The 20,114-nt window shown below is 53.4% G+C and overlaps 6 protein-coding genes across 6 annotated transcripts; 4 read left to right on the forward strand and 2 right to left on the reverse strand.

The window, feature by feature from the left end:
- Positions 1 to 672: 672 nt before the first annotated feature.
- On the reverse strand, positions 673 to 1,929 carry RML2 (mitochondrial 54S ribosomal protein uL2m; the record flags this gene model as incomplete). Its single annotated transcript, XM_014688450.1, has 3 exons — positions 673 to 783; positions 841 to 914; positions 969 to 1,929. The coding sequence occupies 3 exons, from the start codon at positions 1,927 to 1,929 to the stop codon at positions 673 to 675; spliced, it is 1,146 nt and encodes a 381-aa protein (XP_014543936.1).
- A 1,681-nt stretch (positions 1,930 to 3,610) lies between these two features.
- nimE (G2/mitotic-specific cyclin-B) lies at positions 3,611 to 5,305 on the forward strand (the record flags this gene model as incomplete). Its single annotated transcript, XM_014688449.1, has 4 exons — positions 3,611 to 3,622; positions 3,725 to 4,939; positions 5,000 to 5,138; positions 5,214 to 5,305. 4 exons carry the CDS (start codon positions 3,611 to 3,613, stop codon positions 5,303 to 5,305), a joined length of 1,458 nt encoding a protein of 485 aa, XP_014543935.1.
- Positions 5,306 to 6,795: 1,490 nt separating this feature from the next.
- THO3 (THO complex subunit 3) lies at positions 6,796 to 8,189 on the forward strand (the record flags this gene model as incomplete). Its single annotated transcript, XM_014688448.1, has 6 exons — positions 6,796 to 6,914; positions 6,984 to 7,057; positions 7,114 to 7,352; positions 7,468 to 7,834; positions 7,919 to 7,963; positions 8,026 to 8,189. 6 exons carry the CDS (start codon positions 6,796 to 6,798, stop codon positions 8,187 to 8,189), a joined length of 1,008 nt encoding a protein of 335 aa, XP_014543934.1.
- Positions 8,190 to 10,932: 2,743 nt separating this feature from the next.
- Positions 10,933 to 13,935, forward strand: ctnR_2 (Citrinin biosynthesis transcriptional activator ctnR; the record flags this gene model as incomplete). The annotated part of the gene is made up of 6 exons (XM_014688447.1): positions 10,933 to 11,230; positions 11,334 to 11,760; positions 11,814 to 12,083; positions 12,140 to 12,803; positions 12,865 to 13,104; positions 13,168 to 13,935. 6 exons carry the CDS (start codon positions 10,933 to 10,935, stop codon positions 13,933 to 13,935), a joined length of 2,667 nt encoding a protein of 888 aa, XP_014543933.1.
- Positions 13,936 to 14,624: 689 nt separating this feature from the next.
- On the forward strand, positions 14,625 to 16,613 carry GSTU1 (Glutathione S-transferase U1; the record flags this gene model as incomplete). The annotated part of the gene is made up of 6 exons (XM_066131774.1): positions 14,625 to 15,013; positions 15,180 to 15,636; positions 15,718 to 15,818; positions 15,879 to 16,044; positions 16,125 to 16,205; positions 16,254 to 16,613. 6 exons carry the CDS (start codon positions 14,625 to 14,627, stop codon positions 16,611 to 16,613), a joined length of 1,554 nt encoding a protein of 517 aa, XP_065987971.1.
- A 284-nt stretch (positions 16,614 to 16,897) lies between these two features.
- On the reverse strand, positions 16,898 to 19,086 carry pho-5_2 (Repressible high-affinity phosphate permease; the record flags this gene model as incomplete). The annotated part of the gene is made up of 5 exons (XM_014688445.1): positions 16,898 to 17,310; positions 17,377 to 18,384; positions 18,456 to 18,745; positions 18,838 to 18,926; positions 19,000 to 19,086. 5 exons carry the CDS (start codon positions 19,084 to 19,086, stop codon positions 16,898 to 16,900), a joined length of 1,887 nt encoding a protein of 628 aa, XP_014543931.1.
- Between the last annotated feature and the right edge of the window lie 1,028 nt (positions 19,087 to 20,114).

Here is a 20,114-nt window from a genome sequence, read left to right on the forward strand (position 1 = left end):
GCGCTGGAACTTGTCCGAGCCAGGGCACCGAGATGCTCAGCCATGCTCTTATATGCGGTCTGGTCGAGAAATACTGCCCAGCTGGAGGCAACCATTTCTTCTGCACGACCGGCTCGGGTGCCGCGCGCACGGGGCAGTGAGATTGAGTGAGAGTCTGCGCCCGCTTTTAAGCTTACAGCCCTATTGTGTGACCACAAATGCCTTTGTTATTTTTGGTTCTTGAATGTGGCATCTTGTGCACTTTTAGCTTGGGCGGGAGCTGCTGCTGCTCTGGCCTGATTCTGGTAGAATGTAACAATGCTGGGTGGTGCAAAAGTCGCTCGGCCTGCTCACGGTAGGTACACCGGTCACCGGTAAAGCCTGTTCGTGAGCAGAGTCATGGTAAATGGATGAATAAGTCATCCATCAAAGCCAGCAGGGCCCAGACGAATCCCGAACACGGTAATATAATCATAATGAACGGGAGACGATAATCAACTTAACCACGACCAAACACCTGTCTGTCTCGCTTGGCTCGTCTATATCATCCATATAGTACAGTTACAATGGCCCATCGTAGTATACACAGCTCTCCCACAGGCTCTGCTCCTTTTTCTTTTAATACAGCACTATGCTCTTTTCTGCTTTTCCACGCCTGGTCTCTGCAAACTTCGACTCTCACCTTCGAAGTGTCTATTCCTTTGATGATCGCTTGTCTCGTCGCTTGCCGTGGTTGCGAGGTCGGGGCGTGACAACCCATTTGTTGACGTTATGCGTGCGCCGCGTCTTGTAACCGCTCTTGGTCTATTGCATTGTTAGCTATACGCTGCTCTGATGACGAGATTGCTGGCAATAACGTACAGGTCTACCCCATGGTGTGACTGGGTTTCGGTTGCTCTTGGACTTTCCACGGCCACCACCGTGAGGATGGTCAACTATTAAATCGTCAGTCTCGTGTTTGGTTTCACGACATTGTATATACGACTTACCCTTGTTCATGGCCACACCACGAACCGTCGGTCGAATGTTCAGCCATCGGCTTCGTCCAGCCTTTCCGAGCTGTCGGTAGTGGTGGTGGACGTTGCTGGCAACGCCAATGGTTGCGCAGGCATTCTTGCTAACTCGCCGCACTTCACCACTCTGGAGGCGGACCTCAACATACTTGCCTGTCATGATCTTGGTGCCGTCATCCCTCGTCTCCTCATTCTTGTTCACCACCGTAGCCGAGGTCCCGGCACTGCGGCAAAACACGGCGCCGCGCTTCGCAGCAGAGCCAACCGCAAAGACTTGCGTGCCAACGGGAATCATGTGCATGGGCAAGCAGTTTCCACGGAACGCCGTTCGAGCAGCCAGAATACCCGGATCAATAATGCCACCCATGCTGTCTAGCAGATCCTGCGGAATACCTGAGCGATAACTGTGCACAATGTCACCGGCCCGTAGACCCTCAGAAGCCAGAATGTATGACTTCTGGCCCGTGGCCTGCTCCGTGACCAGTGCAATGTGTGCACTTCGTCCAGGATCGTATTCAATTCGGTCTACCAGATGCGGACCTGGCCTCCACCGCTCAAAGTCGACTGTGCGTATTCTCCGCTTCGCACCGCCTCCTCGGTGTCTTACGGTGATGCGTCCATGTACGTTTCGTCCACCTTTGCCTTGGCCCTTCTTTGGGTACGTTAATGGGAGAAACGGCCTGCCCTTCCACAAGTGGTCGTTGACGGGACGTCTCAAGTGTCGCACACCGGGAGTCCGGGGCTTGTACGTTCGGAGAATGACGGACTGTGAGCCTCGAGTTTCCGCAGCATTCATGAGAGATGCGCTAGAGAGTCCGCTGTCGTCGGAACTGACTTTGGATTTGGACGTTGCATATGCACGTATGGCGGATTGATTAAACGTCAGTCGATGCAAGCCCCTGGTAACCGCGGAGAGCGGTAATCTTGGAGCAATCATTCTAAATCAAAGTAACCAAAAACATATGTTTTCAATTTTCTGAGTGTGCGATTCGATTGGGGTGCAAGAGGAAGTCAGACGTCCTGATAGTCGACCGCTCAGAAGGAAAAAGGAGCTTGCAGTGTGAATGATCAAGCTCAAGAAGCGGCCCACGTTGCAGGCATTGGTCGAGAAACAGCAACGCGCGCACCAATGTCTGGGCCGCAATAAAGGCTCGAAATCGTGCCTCGACGCCGTGAAGTCGAACGAGGCGGCGTAGAAAGGGTCAACAGCTTTGTCGACCAAGGCGTCGACGATTTGCAGTTGCCGTCAAGTGGTGGTCCCACATTGAAATTTCCACCAGAGGACTGTAGAACGTTTTGCCGAAACCGAGCTTGGCTGAGCCACAGGGCGCTTCGATTCAGCATCAGCCACATTCTACCAGCCACAGGCAGCAGTGCGGGTGTTCCGCGTCGTGAAGGCTCGCGCGACCAGCCACATGGCGTGTGCACCGGCGCGAGATGAGCGGCGGCCACTTCTCCAATCAACGGGCCGTTGCCCCGCGGTTGCCACTGTTGACACAGGGATAGTGGCTAGAGCCGAGCTAGAACTGCTTAAGACGGCTAGAGCAGGTACGTACCCAGCCTCTCCGTGCCCAGACAGTGTTAGGACGCAACTTCCAGACCCGCGAAAGCTCCAGTCGTCGCGTTGTGAGTCGCCAGCTGCGTCTTGTACCTCCACAAGCCAGTTCATCGCTGCATCGACGACACGCTATGCTTTGGCTGCAACCTGGATATTGTAGCACCTCTTGCAGATTGCCAACGTTGGTTTGTTTCTCATCTTGTTTTTGTTACGATATTGTCATATTACCCCGAGTATTTCTCCTGGCCCCTTTGGACGGAGTGCTCCGGCAAACTACTGTCGCCCTTGCGTGACCCGTGACCCGCCGTGATAAACAATTCTCACATCGTAGCTCCTTCGCCCTCAAGTACTTAGACACAGTCCATCCCTTGGAAGTGCACACAAACGACTCCATCGCCATCGCCCGCAGCAACGGTGGGACAAACACGGACTGGCTTGGCGTATCACAGCCCGGCAATACAGTGCTCGCTGCTGACTGCAAGGCCATTCTGCTCATAGGTCCAGGCCTCTCATTTTTTTTTACCCTTGGCAACCAACGTCGCGAGCCGCGCCGCATCTGGTCGGTCCAGGTACGTACCTCGACGAGCATCCGCGACGGGCTCCACCGCACGTCTCTGCCTCCCCTGCTGCTCCGCTCCTCAAAACACTTCTCGTCTGTCCTCACGACTGTCTTCCTTAACATAAACACCTCTACTACTACCGGTCCTTCCTGTCATCTTGTCCCTCTCTATCTCTTTTACACCTTCAGCGCGCCGTTATCCATCCTCGGGCGGTTCCTCCAATACGTTTTACAGTTTTTGGCTCCATACATCTCGCCAAAACATTCCAATCGCGCTATTGTGTCGGGCATATATCTGTCTTCGAACCAGAGGTAGGGCTGCGAATTTCTCTCATTCCAGTGTCTCAGCTGAGAGCGGCTTTTCTTCCATCCTCCCCGACTCTTTTCAACTCTTTCTTCTTTACTTCTAGACGCGTTTGATGACTGACTTTTTTCGGTTTGCTCTGTAGCACAGCCTCTGGCTCTCATATGTAACATCTAGTATATATACTAGACTGTAATATGCCTCCCGGTGTAAGTTGCAATCAGACGCGTTTCTTGACTGCAAACTCGTTGAAAGTGTCGCCACGACGGGCTGGGAACTTGCTGACACGAACGCCTCGTGGCTCTATCTAGACTCGTACCTCTCGTCAGCGTCTCGTGTCAAGCGAGAACGACGAGAACAGCTCGACGCGTCTTACACGAGCCAAGGCCGCGGCTCTCAACGTGGACGAGCTCGCCATGCCAACAAAGGGTGCCTTGCAGCCCAAAAAGTCGGCCGCCAACCTCGGCAACGCTGGCGTTCAACGGAAGCGTGCTGCACTCGGCGATGTCAGCAACGTCAACAAGTCCGAAGCTGTAGAAGGGAAGAAGGCTGGTGGCAAGGTCGGGCTCGTCTCCAAGGCTTCCCATCCAACTGGTGTCCAGAAGACCACTACTCGCACCGCTACTGCCCGGAGCGCCCTCGGCGTGAAGGAATTGAACAAAGCCGAAGCAAGACGCGGTGGTTCGGGAACCATAGGGGCTGGGCCAAAGCGAAAAGTCGCGTCCACTGCCAACAAAGATCAGGATGATGTTGCTACCGGAGAATCCCAGCCCCTCAGAAAAAAGACACAAACTCACAAGTCAGTGGACCTGGTCCGTGACGAGAATCACGCCCCTGTTGCCCAACTAAAACAGGAGACCACCGATGACGAGGATAAGCTGGTTCCGCCTGAGGGAGTCAATGTTATCGAAGAGGATGACTGGGATGACCCTCTCATGGTTGCTGAATATGCCACGGAGATTTTTGAATATCTGCGCGATCTTGAATGTCGCTCTGTTCCCAACCCCGACTACATGTCACACCAAGACGACCTTGAATGGAAGACGCGCGGTATTCTCATTGACTGGCTCATTGAGGTGCACACAAGATTTCACTTGCTACCAGAGACTCTCTTCCTTGCCGTCAACATTATTGATCGCTTCCTCTCCGCCAAGGTTGTTCAGCTTGACCGTCTGCAGCTTGTTGGCATCACCGCCATGTTCATTGCGTCCAAGTATGAGGAGGTCTTGTCGCCACACGTCGAGAATTTCAAGCGTATTACCGATAATGGTTTCAGTGAAGCCGAGATTTTATCCGCAGAGCGGTTTCTGCTCAGCACCCTCAACTATGACCTCAGCTACCCCAACCCCATGAACTTCCTTCGCCGGGTGTCGAAGGCGGACAACTATGACATCCAGTCTCGCACAATTGGCAAATATCTCATGGAAATTAGTCTCCTCGACCATCGCTTCATGTCCTTCCGACCGAGTCACTGTGCTGCTGCCGCCATGTACCTGGCTCGCATGATGCTGGACCGAGGTCCATGGGTAAGCCTACACATCGTGTTAAGGAGTAATGCGACAATGTCACTGACAGAGCTGCAATAGGATGAGATTCTTGCTTACTACGCTGGATATGACAAGCAAGAGGTCCAGCCTCTGGTTGATCTGATGGTTGACTATCTTGCCCGCCCCGTGGTTCACGAAGCATTCTTCAAGAAGTATGCCAGCAAAAAGTTCCTCAAAGGTGAGTCGACATCCACAAAGCCTCTACGAAAGCTATAGCAGAAAATAAAACAAGTTGTTAACATTTGACTGGTAGCCTCCATCCTTGCTCGCCAATGGGCCCGGAAGAACGCGGCTCTGTTTGGCATCACAGACACGGAGCTGTCTCTTGACCAGATATCATCATGAGCGTGACGACGCTTTTAACACAAACAATATTGATTCACACGCCCTTCGCAATACACATCTCTTTAGATATGAGCCTACAAAAGTCAGGATACCACTGCCGAGGTTGGATTACGCTCACGACATCACCTCTTTTGACGACTTTAATATACACACGACCATGTGCAAGGCTGTTGTTGACCATTGGCCTGTGGCTCACGCAGGTTGAATGGCCAATGGCAAATGCCTTCCTGCCACGACACTATTGGATTGCACGCACTCATCGCGAGCCCTTTTTTGTTTTTAGAGAGTATTTCAGCATGCAGCTCTGTTAACTTGATTGTTTTAACACATGGCGCTTGGAGTTGGTGGCGAATTGGCAAGGATTAATTGGATTGGATGGTTGAAGCCGGCTGTTCGGGCACAGTCGCCGGCATTTGCGCAGCTTTGGTGTGGTGTACGGGATGAAGGCGTACTGTGAACTGAGACTCGGACACTTGACAAGAAGCTGTGCTTGGGTCGAAGCAGTACGCATAGCGGTCTGTTGGAGTTGGATGTGTATTGGTCTTGAGACAGGAATATGTCTCCCAAATCTCAATAAGGCCTTGCGCCCTACAAGGCCGTGATAGAACATTGTACATAAAACTTGATCGATCGGATTACAGGCAGGGTTTGGAACAGGAATGAGAATTGCATTGCATGAAAAGGTCGGCGTATATTGAATGTGTGATTGTAGCAGGTGTTGAGTGTTATTTGTCTCTTGGCGTGTCACCAGTCGTCAACGGTCTATTATTCAAAGTTTAGAGCGTTATTCATGTGATGCATGCACGCGAGATGGAGACTTGCACTACCGAAGGTTCGTCCACCCTGGTAGCGCACATATTTCGCCGCCAGTGCCTGGTTGCCCAGGTACCTACCTAGTTGCGGGGTCGGTTCTTGGAAATGCCATTGTTGCGTGCCTTGGCGCGGTGTCACGAGTGATGAACTGCGGGCACTACCTCCTTTGCAGAATTCCAGCGGCGACAGTACGGATCAATGTTAATGCAAGCCGGGGCACAACCCAGGGGCGTCTCACACGCCAAGGGCCTGGTCACTTTTCACGCGCCGGGGGGTGCTGACATTATTAGAGACTCGACACGACGAGGTCCAATTAGTATTTGATTTAATCTTGACTACAAGATTGAATGCTTTGCGACTACGTGCTGGCCGGCTTTGTTATACCCATTTTTATTTGTCACTTGCCTTGAAAAAGAAAAGAACCGGAAAGCAAAATTACCTGCTGTCCACGAGGGAAGTATTCTTCAACGCCTACGTCTTATTTTGTCGCCAACTGAGTCTGTGAGGCTCCGTCACGAACTATCGCCGTCACGTCTTGCTTCAATTCGACGACACTGGCGCCATTGCATCTCCGGGAAGGTATATATATGTGTATATATACTTGAAAGGAACGGGCGTCTTTTTTTCTCTTCCGTCAGGGTCCTCGCGCGGGCTTGCTACGGTTTGAGCAGGTTGACATGGCGCCGGTCCTGCGGGCACGACAGAGCTTGCCCAAGGACAAGTTCTCGTCGTACTTTGGCGGCTTGCGCAGCCAGCCTTATAACGATCCCAACTCGTCTCGGGGCGGTTCGCACACGTATGGTTTTATTTTGTCTCGTGTGAGTCTGTCGGTGTGGGAATTTGCTGCTGACGGGTGCTTTTGTAGACTGAGAGCTATTGCGTGGAATCCGCTGGGGACGTTGGTGGCGACGGGGTCTGCGGACAAGACCTTGCGAGTTTGTACGTTTCATCTTGTCTTGTTCCTTGGGGGGCAATCTGGTTGACCTTGTGGGCAGGGAACCCTGAGAAACCGCACGTCAAGTTCTCGACGGAGCTCAAGGGCCACCAGGCGTCTGTGGAGAAAGTGGCATTTAACCCGACAAAGGACGCGGAGCTGTGTAGCGTGAGCGCGGATGGCGTCGTCAAGTTTTGGGATGTCAGGACCAAGGAATGCTTCAACGAGGTCAAGGGCTTGGGCGACGCGTTGAGTCTGGTCTGGGCGCCGGACGGGGAGACGTTGATTGTGGGCAACAAGGTAAACTCTTTTTTTTTCTTGCTTTGGCCTCATGAGACGGGCTATGGGAATGGGGGGATTATCTGATGTACTTGTGTTTTTTGTTTCGTGGCTGACCGTGACTCCCTGCCGGTAGGCTGACAACATCTACGTCCTCTCGCCGCGGCAGTCGACGCCGCTGTCCTCGCACCAGCAGAGCATGCAGACTAACCAGATAGCGTTCTGCTTCAGCGGCACCAAGATATTCCTCACCACGTCCGAGGGCCGGATCCGCATATTGTCGTATCCTGATTTTCAGCCTCTTTTGATGCAGGCCCGGGGCGGCGAGGACCACGAGTACATGCTCAATGGACATACCTCGTCGTGCTTGACGGTTGAGATGCAGCCCACCGCGAGGTATTTGGCCACGGGCGGCTCGGATTCTATTATTGCGCTGTGGGATACCAGCGATTGGTTGTGCCAGAGGACGTTGACGAGAATGACTGGCCCGGTGAGGAGTATAAGTATGTTGTTTGTGTTGCTTTGTCAACTACGTCCGATGAGTTCAGTGGTTCTTTATTTGCGTATGAGTGGCTAACCGTGATTAGGCTTCACGTTTGATGGGAGCTACGTGGTTGGCGGTAGCGACGAGGGTATGCAATTTTTTTTATTCCGCCCCTGCCATTCTTGACTGCACGACTAACCGGCACGATAGGGAGCGGCCTGGAGGTGTCGCACGTAGAAACAGGCGAGCACGTTCACACATTTAAGACGGCGAGTTCGTCGCCTGTGGTTGCATGGGCTCCGACTCGCTACTGTCTGGCATACAGCGACCTGGGTATTCTTCGAATCGTCGGCGTGGACGTTGACAGGAAATAAGGGCTTGCTGGAGCGTGTAACTTGATTGGTGAGAGGCGGGGAGTGATGATGTTTTGGGGTGGTTTGGGGAAAACTGCGAAACTGATATTCTAGTGACGGTGTCGGGCCGCACAATGCATAATAACTATTCGGCCAACATATAGTAAACAACAGATTCAACTGCCAAGGTAGCCTTCTGTCTGTATCCGTGCTCCCGGTCTCCCGGAAGTTGCGTGATACGATCAAAGAGAAGATGCGAATGTCAGCAAACGATGCGGCTGATGAATTCATTGGTCTACATGCCGCGTCAGCCGGGCATACTCCCACCGAGGCAGCCCGTCCCCCGTCCAATAACGAGTTGGCCCTTCAGGCCCTTCCGGCGCCTGTTTTTAGAAGCAACTCGGAAACCAATCTCTGTCGTGGGCAGACGGTGCCTGGGAGCAAGATGTTTCTTGATGCGGGTTTGACGTTCCGAGCTGAGGTGGGTCGTTCAGCAGCTTCGATTCTCATGCGCCCTGCTTCTCTGGATCCAAACCGCAGCAGCACTGCTGTTTGTTGGGTTGTGCAGGAAACGAATATGGGCGTGTGAATGGATCAGGCAATCTCCTTGGATAATTACAGTGTCATGGCTGGGTGAGACACAAGACACTACAGGCTAAATGACCCAGACCGAGCACCGAGTCCCATGATGGGATCAACCTGCCAACTGATGGTCTAGCCAAAGCCGCTTTATAATTAGCTCCTTAGCAAAGACACACCTGCAAGCGGTCTACGCTCAAACGTCCCATCCAGGTTCCATGACGAGGCGCGTTCATGCCTGGTTCCGCGCACGCCCGAGTCGCAACGATGGAGCGGGATTGGGAGTTGAGCAAGTGAAAACCGGTCCCGTCGAGGAAACAAGGCAACTTCCGGTGCGTGTGCATCGCTTTGGCACCGAGCGACTGCCGATCGAACCAGGGCGTCTGCGTCTGGCCGTTGAGGAGAAGCTCCATGGACTTCCCCAGTCCCGGGATTCTCTGGGCGACAGTGTTGTTCGACCATAAATAGCTGAAACGAGGCAATCACATGTCGAGTCGAGTCCCTCAAGTGTCTCCTGCTATCAGATTGATTAATCATGACAACTAAAATACCGGCTCCGTGGGCGGATGCGTCTGGTGGCATTGAATGTTGCGCGTGGGCCCCTCCCGGATGCCCTTCCCGTATGTACTGCAGATGCAACGCCCGGAGTCTCCGGACGAGTCCAGACAGTCGTATTGCAGCAGGCTGGTACGGAGTAGGCAAGCACTGGGTTGCGCAACAAACAGCGAAGCATGGATGTAAGCAGCAGCGGCGCACCCACCTGAACCCATCGCTGATGCAGGGCTTTGTTCCAGTGAGAGGGTTGTCCATTGTCCACCATCCATCCCAACATGCCGCTCGAACAAGCAGCCTGGTGCTTCGGGGTTAAGTCAGGTAGGTAATAGAAATCCTCAACAAGGCACTAGCATGGCCCCATTATTGTAAAGCCTTGGACGCGACCAACAGGACATGTTGATCTTGTGTCATGCATTTCTCCCTGGCTCAGGCCCTGCTTTGTCCCAACGCCATTCACATGCCGACTGGTTTCGACGTTTCTTGGAAACATTTGGTGCGAGGGGACAGACCTTCGTCGGCAAGATGTGGGGCATGGCGGGGGCCAATCAACGTATTTTGGAGGCGAGTACCCCGTACTTGCAGAGTCTGACATTGAGAACTGCCAAATCCACACCGGACGATATTCTGCAACGAGGCTCGGGCATCAACAAATACAAAGATGCAAATCGAGGTCCAAATTGTCCGCATAGAGTGATTGTTCATGTGGCTGAAATCATAGACGGCTAAGCCTCAAATGGAGGGCTCCATTGAGCATAACGACGTCGTCCCTGAAAGGGAGTGATGAACTAGCCCAGGCGCTGCAGCAGTCAACAAAGCAGTCAAGTGTATTCTCTCCACTAGAGACTGGTGCCATAGATTGTAGCGTCAATGAGGGGGGGACATGGATGCTGCATGTCTCGTGCAGGTAGGTGATACATGCCGCCGCGAAACGACAGGCCCGAGAAAGCGCCAACAACGTGTTCTTGCCAAGGGTTGTGAGCCACTCAAGCGTCTGGTCGTATGTACATATACCGATGATGTGCGGTTCAACCGCCGGGGACGCCAAACTTCTGGGGGTCCAGAAACGCCGCCAAAGCCAACCGCCTCAGCCCATGCGAGGGAGTAGTATCACTGCCGACTGGAGTGTTGCAACCAGACCAGACTGCTCGGCTGAGCAAGGTCTAACACGGCCCCCCCTTTAGCCCATCGCCAGGCAGCCAGGGCCGAGTCAACCGTCAAATCACTCTGGCGGTGGACATGCGGAAATGCGCCAGACTCGATGCATGTGCGGACTCCGCTTTAGCTGGGCAATTGCTGGCTGCTTCATGACTTGACTGCTCTGGGCTGGGGCGTCAGCGTCATGGTACTATCCAGCCAAGGATCCCCAACGTTCGGCTGACAACTCTGCCTCTTTCCATCACCGTCGTGAAGCAGGTGTTTCGCCCCCATCATTGTCGGCCGTTGTCCCAGTAGACGCTCCGCCGATATATCTTCATCTTTCGCGCCTGTGCCGCATCCCCACCGTCCGGGAGGGTCCGGCCGTCCGTTCTTCAGCGCCAGACTCTATCCCGACAAACCCTCCAACTGCAACCGCGCGACCGACCTGGGCGAGCGATATCCCAATCTTCCCTCGCCGCCGCCGCCAACGACCATGGCTGGCTCGTCAGACGACAACGGCTCGTCCAGCAATGGCCATGGTGGCCACCAGGGCCAAAGTCCCGACGTCGAGAGCACTGTTCATGTGCGAGAATCAATCCCCGACAACTCCAGTGTTCCCAAGCCGAAGCGGCTGGCATGCATGATTTGCAGGAAGCGCAAGCTCAAGTGCGATGGAGTTCGTCCAAGCTGTAGCACATGCTCGCGATTGGGTCACTCTTGCGCCTATGACGAACAGCGGCGAAAGAGCGGTCCCAAGAGAGGATATGTCAAGGCCCTCGAAGAGAGACTGAGTGAGTGCAGCTTCCCGAGCCGTCACGGCTTGTGGCCTGACACATTTGTGCAAACATGAAAGCAAGTGGCTAAAAGAAGGCTAACCGCGATTCCTATGCTTAGAACAAGTCGAGACCTTGTTAAAGACCCAAGATCCAGTGCCGGCCATCAATAGCCCAAACACCAAAGGCATCAACATGTCCATGCCTGGAGCTCACAACCCACAGGCGGCGACACCAAATCTTGGCGTCGCAAATGCATCCATGGGCATGGGAGGGGATCGCGACATGGACAATAGATGGCAGCATTTCAATGGCGAGTCTCCGCAAGCCGGAGCCAACATGGAAGACTTCAACTTCAACTCCAACATGGGCATGCCCATGAACAACGTTGGAGGAGGCAATTTCACGTGGGAAATGATTGGCCTTGGGCTCGAAGAACCGTTGCCGCCACAGGAAACCATTGACGAACTCCATCAGGTGTACTTCGAGAAAGTTCACCCGTCCATGCCCATGATCCACCGCTACCGTTATCTCGCGGCCATGAACCTGTAAGTGCTGCACCAGCGTCGCGCGATGAATGCAACTAACCACATGCAAATAGGGCGCCAAATCAGCGGCCGCCAGTGTGCTTGCGATATGCCATGTGGACTTTGGCATGCTCCATCACTGATAAATATGCAGATTTAAAAGACCTGTTTTATCAGAGAGCGCGCAAGTATGTTGAGGCAGATTATGTAAAAGGATATGGCGAGCACATGATTTCTGTCGCACATTGTCAGACGCATATTCTATTGGCCGCTTATGAAATGAAGATGATGTACTTCCCCCGTGCTTGGATCAACACCGGTTCGGCAGTCCGTCTCGCCCAGATGTAAGACCCCCAATTTCTTCTGTGACATCTATTGAAATCAGCTAACGTTTCCTCAGGATCGGTCTACACCGGTTAGACGGTACTGGGCTTGATGTCAAGCAATGTCTGCCCCCGCCCAAGGACTGGACAGAGCGCGAAGAGCGGCGGCGCACATTTTGGATGGCTTTCTGCGAAGACCGATATGCAAGCATTGGTACCGGATGGCCAATGACGGTTGATGAAAAGGATATCATGACCAAGATGCCAGCTTCTGATGAGGCCTTTGACATGAGCCGGCCCGAGCAGACGCTGACCTTGCAAGAATGCACTGGCCCGCCCGGTGTCGGTAAGCTTTCGTCGTTTGGTGGCGTTGTACTTATGGCATGTCTATTTGGACGCAATCTCATACATCTTCATCGACCGGACGATGACGATCTCGACCATGACCTCAACGGCCCCTTCTGGAAACGGCATAGACAGATGGACAATGTCCTCCTGAACACATCGCTAGGTCTCCCCGCCCACCTGAAGCTGCCCAACGGACTGTCAAGCCCCAATGTCATCTTCACCAACATGAGTATCCATACGTCAACCATTTGCCTGCATCAAGCTGCCATCTTCAAAGCTGATAAGAACAAGCTTGCGGCCTCGGTTAGCTCAGAAAGTAAAGTGCGTTGCATCACGGCTGCAAACGAAATTGCCAGCATCATGAGAACGATTTCTCATATGGACTTGTCATCGGTACGTGCCCGCGGCAACAGCAAACGTAATAAATACTAGGTCGTCTAACACAGGCTTGCAGATGAATCCGTTTATTTCCTTCTGCCTCTATGTAGCAGCTCGAGTTTTTGTTCAGTACCTGAAGAGCCGCCCAGATGATACGCAAACAGCCGATTCACTGCGCTTTCTCCTATCAGCGATGAATGCTCTGAAACGACGAAACCCATTAACAGAGTCTTTCTTGGTACAACTTGATGTAGACTTTGAAGCGCTCGCTATGCGTATTCCGAAATTGAGAAACGCCTTCCGCGGCGGAGACAGTGTAAGCACTCGTCATTATCATGAACTGGTACTCGGTCAGAACCAAGCTAACAATGACAACTAGCCTCACTTCGGAAGCAAAGTCGAGAATGCCGGTCCACTTTGTTCCGACCCTGAAGGTGTTCAAGGAATCTTGGCGTACCGAGGGGAATGTCATTTCATGAAATCACATGGCGACGATGGGAATCCAGCTACAGCGCCCGACCTAGTCGACAGCCAAGGCGACAACACGGCTGGACACGTCTCAGCTACCAACGCTGGATTTGGCGGGGGACAGTCCTGGCTCGCGACAGACCAAAACCCGGTGCCCGTTTTGACGCCGAGTTCTGGAACCATGTATGAAAAGGGCGGCTCCGCCAGCGGTCACGTTCCGGGCTATGAAGCCAATGGCGATGGTCATGATAGAGCAGGCTCGCCCGAAGCCGGACAGTCGAATGGCCCAACACCAAACTCAAGCGGCGGCGCATCAGACGCAAAGTCTCACCTTGCACCCGGAAACTTGGGCGGCTCGGGACGAGAAAACGGCTTCCACCCAAGTCCCATCGCGTCCCAGCCAAACTTGATGAACCAGGGCGCACCGGCGGATGCCGGCAATCACCAGGGCTTCTTCGGCGAGTCGCTTACGTTTGCCATGAACCACAACATGGCTGGTCAGCAAAACGGTTTTGCCGTACCGCAAGCCTGGGCACCCGAGATGAATGGCCAAGCACCACCTCCCAACATGACACCAGTTGGCGAGGGAGTCCTTCGGGCACTGATGAACATGGGACCAATGGATGCCATGGACCTGTCATCGTGGGACTCGGGGCAAGATAGCGCCATGCGAGGCTGATTGGGAAACTCTTGGGGTGACAAGGAACAGGAAAACAAAATAAGCAGCAATGCGGACAAGGGATTCGGTGGTAATAATTCTTTTAGCAAGGTTGCCAAGACTCTTTGGGAACAGAGGCGTAATGCGAAATCCAGGGCTGGCAGGGAAGCCCGCGCTTTTCGCGGTTGGTTTGGATATCGGCGTTGGGATTTGTGCTTTCACTACCCTCTCTCTATCTGTGTGTGTTCACTTTGGAATGACAACTGTATCATATGGGCGGAGATTCCATGCACATCTAGCTGGGACTATCGACCAAATATTTTGTGAACGAATTGAATGAATATGGCTCTTGATAATACATTTATCACAAACATAATTTGAGACTTGTCAGTTATAGGGTTCGTATGTATGTTTAAGTCTATATGTATGTACGTATATAATTGTGTATGGACTTGTGCACGGCTATTTTATGCATATCCAAAATTATCCACCTGCGCCGCTGGAGAACAGGGTGGTCCGTGCGCGCATCGCCGCTCTTCTCCCCAGCGGCCACCAAAGGGCGCACATAAATGCCTCATCCGCATCGCATCCTTGGCCAGACGTAAAAGCAGCACCAGACCAGCGAAAGGTACGAGGCCCCGCTGGCCTGTTCTAACCAAACCGTCCTAGTACTACATCCAGAGCCCTTCCGGCGCCCTCTCTATTCCGGCATGGCTGCTCCCGGCTCCCGACCCGAGGAGGGAGCGGGGCTGCCGGGCATGGGGCAATTCCGTCTTGACATCGGCGTCGGGATAGATGGTGATGCTGACCCGGACGACGACTACCGGCCCTCGCCCGACGCTTCGTCTGGGCGAGCGCCTGCTCAGGGACAGCATGGCGCCGCCGCCGGGGGCCAGTTTGGTATCCTGGCTCCCCCGACGATGCTGAGCGGCGCCATGGAAGGGCACGGCGATGGGGCGCGGCACGTCTCGTTTGCCGCCGACTCGCACGAGACGCAGCGGAAGAGACCTGGGAAAATCGTCGTGGATCCGCCGGATTTACGCGCCTGGAGGGAGAAGCTCTTCAACGTGGATTCCATGATTGTCCTGACGGACGAGCAGTATGTCCTCCTCCTCTTCCCGCTTGCTTATTCGTATCCCCCCGTCGGCAGTCGTTTTTTTTTTTGTTTTTTTTTGTTGTTTTTTTTTCGCAAAAAGTGCTTTTCGTCGTGTCATTTCTCCAAAAGGGCCATGTTGTTACGTCGCCAGCTAACAAACACCACCTAGATTCGAGACGTACTTCCCCCACGTGGACAACGTCTACTCGCACCGCTCAACGCAGCGCTACAAGCGCAAGCCGTTTGTCTCGCACTACTGGGACTGCCGGATGAAGGGCCGGCCGCCGGGGACCCCAAAGTCGGACGACCCGTCCAAGAAGAAGCGCAAGAGGAGCGCGCGCGAGCGGGACCTGTGCGACGTCAAGATCCGCATCACCGAGTACTTCCCCAACGCCAGCGCCTACGTCGACCGCGAGGCCGCCGAGGCCGTCGCCGCGGCTGGCGCCGCGCTGCCTGCCGGGCAGAGGTTCTGGACGATTCAGCGCGTCAATGGGAACGGCGGGAACGGCAAGGGCGACGGGGTGGCCGGTCCGCACCGGCACACGCTCGAGACAAGCGACGAGATCAAGAAGAATAGCGTGCAGCGCCATGTGGCGAAGCAGGAGAAACAAGCGAGGCAGATGCAGGTATGTCTCCTTTTGGGGGTGGAAGGCTTCCTCGCTGGTTCATCGCGCGCGGGTGTCGAAGTCTAATCTTGCGGGTTGCAGAAGGGCCGCGCGCCGCTGAGAAAGGCAACTGGTACGGCGGCGACGCTTGTGAAGAAGCATGCAAAAGAGCACGATCTGAAGCTCTACTCCTCCTGTTTCTGGTACGTCCGTCCCCTTGCACAAGTCGTGCCCGTGGAGCAAAATTCGCTAAGCTGGCGCAGCCCCTTCTCCCAAAGGGTGTGGATAGCCCTCGAGGCCAAAGGCCTATCCTATCAATATTGCGAGACCGACCCGTCCAAGGCTCCTCCCGCCGCGCCCAGCGAGACGGTACCGGCCATACGTCACGACGACTGGTCTTGTTCCGAGAACGCCGTGATCCTCGAATACGTACGTTCTACTTACCCCTGCCAGCCCAACGCCTCCCCCTCCTCCTCCTTCCACTGCTGACGGCAAAACCCTCCGAGCAGCTCGAAGATGTAGACGCGAGGACGCCTCTCCTCCCCTCGGATCCGAAACTGAAAGCCAGATGCCGCCTCTGGATAGACCATGTACGTCCCGAGGTACCCTTCGCGTGTTTCAGCACTAAGAAAACCTAGGTCAACTTTCGCATCGTGCCCGCTTTCTACGACCTACTGTTCTCCCGGGATCCACCATCCCGGAGCGAATCTACCCGCCGTCTCCAGAGACATATCGCTAGCCTCGTTATCGCTGCCGACGAACAGGGTCCCTTCTTTACAGGGTCGGCACTGAGCCTCGTGGATATTCACTTTGCGCCGTTTGCTTTACGTCTGTCCAGGATACTGAGGCCGCTGAAGGGCTGGACGGACCCCATGCCGGGAACAAGGTGGAATAGATGGTTGGATTCGTTGGAAAGAAATGTGCACGTCAAGGCAACGACGAGCTTGGATGACTTGTATGTTAGTACGGTGGGGCTCCTTGCTTGGAGGGCTCAATAAGCCTGCTACGTGGAATGATCCATGTTTACGCTTCTACCAAAAGACGTTTGGTTGCTTTTGCTTCATCATGGTTGTTAATGTTGAGGAGGGGGGGATGGGTAGCAGATAGTGCATCTAGCGATCAGCCTAGGGTTTGGAGTTCTCTGGAGCTTATTATGGTCTATCGATCATGGTATATATACAATTGGGTATCTGATCCAAGCAATCGCTAACATTACGGGTTGTACATAAACACAAATGCACAAATCAACAAACCGCCGACAAACAAATGTGTAGTTTAAACTTTATGATGCCGGTGACTCATTGCGTGGATGCAACGGCCGTCTTCGTTTCAAATTCTCCCACTTCTCCCGAATCGCAACCGACTCGCCATTCTGCCGCGCCCTCTCACGCCCTTCTCCCAATTCTTCCAGGTCCTTCGTCACTAAGAACCTCTTCCCTTCATCTTCTATCACGCGCTGCGAATCAGGAAGATATAGCCACGAAAATACGGCGCCAATGGCTGCTACTGAGCCGAAAAGGAGGAAAATGAGGCCTTGTCTTGTTTCGCTCTTGTAGGTAGAGTTGATGCCGTACACTACGAGAACAGCTACAATGCTGCCAAGTTTGCCAGAAGCCGCGGAGATACCGTGGCATGTGCAACGGTAGCACGTTGGAAAGATTTCAGCCGGAATAATAAAGGTCAATGTGTTTGCGCCTGGAAGAGAATGTCAGTCCTGGCCAAAGCGAACGGAACCTTGATCCGACCGAGTTGATCACGTACCGAAATTAAATACGAAATGGTTAATGGCGACAAAAACAACTGTAGCAGGTGCAGCGGCTGAGCGGTGGACGCCATAGTACACGCCACCAGTAATCATCAGGAATATCGCCAGTATAAGAAAAGAGGCAGTGAGCCAGTGCCGACGAGGCAATCGGTTTGCAAAGTAAATGAAACAAACGCTTCCGGCGATGGAGGCAAGCGAGACCGTCAGAAGATATTGCTTTGTCTGCTCAATTAGAACGTCATAAATTGTAGCACATGGGTGCAAGACGTCAGTTTGCCATACAGGAATTCCTGTCTTCTTCCACTGCGGAACAGTTGAATTGCCCCCAGGGATCGACGAATTCCAGCACTCAAGATTCTCGTCAATGGGCACAGGGGCTCTGGTTGCCCACATATCTGACAAGGTTCTCCTGTTGTCCAGAGATAGGCCGTAGAAACTGACATCAAGAACAAACCATGTCATAGATGTTCCTAGCAAATAGTACCAGTTTTTATCCCTGATGAAGTAGTTGTACAGATCTTCCTTGGAGAATTGAATCGGCATCGGTCTAGGGGATAGTTGCGGTTGTACGCCGTTTTGATTTTGCATCTGAAAGGAGCTTCCGAGGGCGCCGCCCGCAGGCGCACCATATACTCTCTGGGTGTTCATGATAGCCACGGCGGGTTTGTTGCGGACCTCGAGACTGTATAGGCCACAGTCAAAGAGGAAGAATCGGAAAATGATGGCAAGAAGGGCAGGAATAGCCCCCGAACCGATGACAATGCGCCAAATGCCGTCGACGGCCCTCCGACACTCTTCTGCATTCGCCGTGTTAAGGCCACACTGCAAAGCCTGAAGGTTGTTGGAGCTGTTAAAACCAAGCAACACCCAGAGTCCTACCAGTTGAGCTAAAGCTTGTCCAACAGGTTGCATGAGAAATACACTGGAGAGCATAGTGGCTCTGGATTGCGTACTTGACCACTCGGATGTAATCACAGCACTCAATGGGTACTCGGCGCCGATTCCTAATTCACAAAGGACTGTCAGGTGACGGTCGGCCGTTATCAGTGACGGGAGAGGTCAAGTTTCCGCGTACCAATTCCCATGACAAATCGCCACCAAATAAAGAGTCCCAAAAATGACAAGTCGCCAACCCCACGGCTGCTTGTGGCAACTCCAATGGTTGACACAATAACCAAAACCAATTCGATCCCGTACAGGCGAGTACGACCAAAGTAATCTGCGAGGAATCCGAAAAGAAGCTGTCCAATGACTGACCCTAGCAAGGTGAAGAGATTGATGAGAAGACTGGGCCATTGTCCGCCATCTGGATAATATACGAAAGCAACGGAGGCAAGGATAACGTTTGTGGAAAATAAGTTGTATCTGCGGCAGAGTACGCAATGATCAGTGTAAGTCGTGTGAGTCGTCGTTATCACGTGGAGGAAAGTTGTCTCAGATGCTACAAATATACGTACGAGTCGGTAAGAAAGCCGGAAGCCGCAACACCCCAAATGCGTAGGTTCCATGCGTTGAGGTCCAACTCATATCGAAGTTGGTGGCGATCCTAGAGACGAAATGTCAGTAGCAACCCCGCTATTGCCTGTGACTTGGAAAAGGAATGCAATTATTCGCCGCACCTGCGAATCCTGTGCGGATAGTGCAGAGCTGTCGGACCCAAGAAAACCTCGGTTTTTGCGCCGAGACGGCGTCAAGTCTGTCGGCATATCGTGTTTGTGCAGCCTCGAAGCTCCCTAGGCAGGTCGACGAAGCTAAGGCCAGTAGGAGCGCAATAGGTAGCGCTGAGGGCCAGGAGAGGACATTCGGGCTCGCTTCCTCCACGTCGTCGGCTTCGTTTTTATTCCCCCGTATGTATCGTCTTGGCGAAAAGTGTCGCCAAGAAAGACCTCACGACACAACTCGTGGAGGCGTTCCTTGTCGCTAGCATATTTAAAGTGAAAGGGTCAAGAAGTTGGTGTGCGACGGATGATGAGTTGGGTGAACAAGGATCACCAAGCAGTCAGACGGGTGACTGAGCGGCTGGCTGGGGCGCTTTGGGGGCTGAGATGGACAAACGCAGCGCAGCGCAACGCCTCGGCAGAGACGTTTAAACGTTTAGGCAGTTGTTAAGGGGCTCGTCCACTTGGTCGCTGACGAGTACATACAACATACAATACTTGGTCCAATGCACAGTATCATCCTCAGTGCCAAGCTACCGGGACCTAGTTGGCGTGCAGCGGCTGAGAAAATGAATGGAGACCTCCTCCCACGGCGTAAATTGCCCGCCCACAGGGTCTTTTCTGGTAGAGTACTGTATGTATGATGAACTGACAGGACAGTGATCCATTTGAGGCGGCATGTAACACAAGCATGAAGCCGTCTGCGGGCACGTGGAGTCATGGACCCTTGGCCGGTGGGGGATCGAGTTGGGAGCTAATGTCTTGAAGGCGTCGACTAGGCTCGAACCTGCAAGCCTCGTCTCCAAGCCGCATTGGCCGGTAGTTGTGGCTTGCTTGTACTGTAGGTGTCGTCAAGTATTATCCGGACAATGTATGGTTCGAAAAAGTCATTGCAGTATGGTGGCACCGGCGTACACTCCGAGGCCTGTATTGTGCGAGGCAGACGGAGCTTCGAGAGGTCAGGCCGTATTGCGCGGATACCCTGTTCTCTTTGACTCGGTGGTCCCCAGGTAAAGGTCTGCGTGGTCTGCTTCCATCATGCAATACAATGTGCATATATATACACGTTGCTCAAC

This window comes from Metarhizium brunneum, chromosome 7, assembly GCF_013426205.1.
Source record: "Metarhizium brunneum chromosome 7, complete sequence".
Taxonomy (NCBI): Eukaryota; Fungi; Ascomycota; class Sordariomycetes; order Hypocreales; family Clavicipitaceae; genus Metarhizium; species Metarhizium brunneum.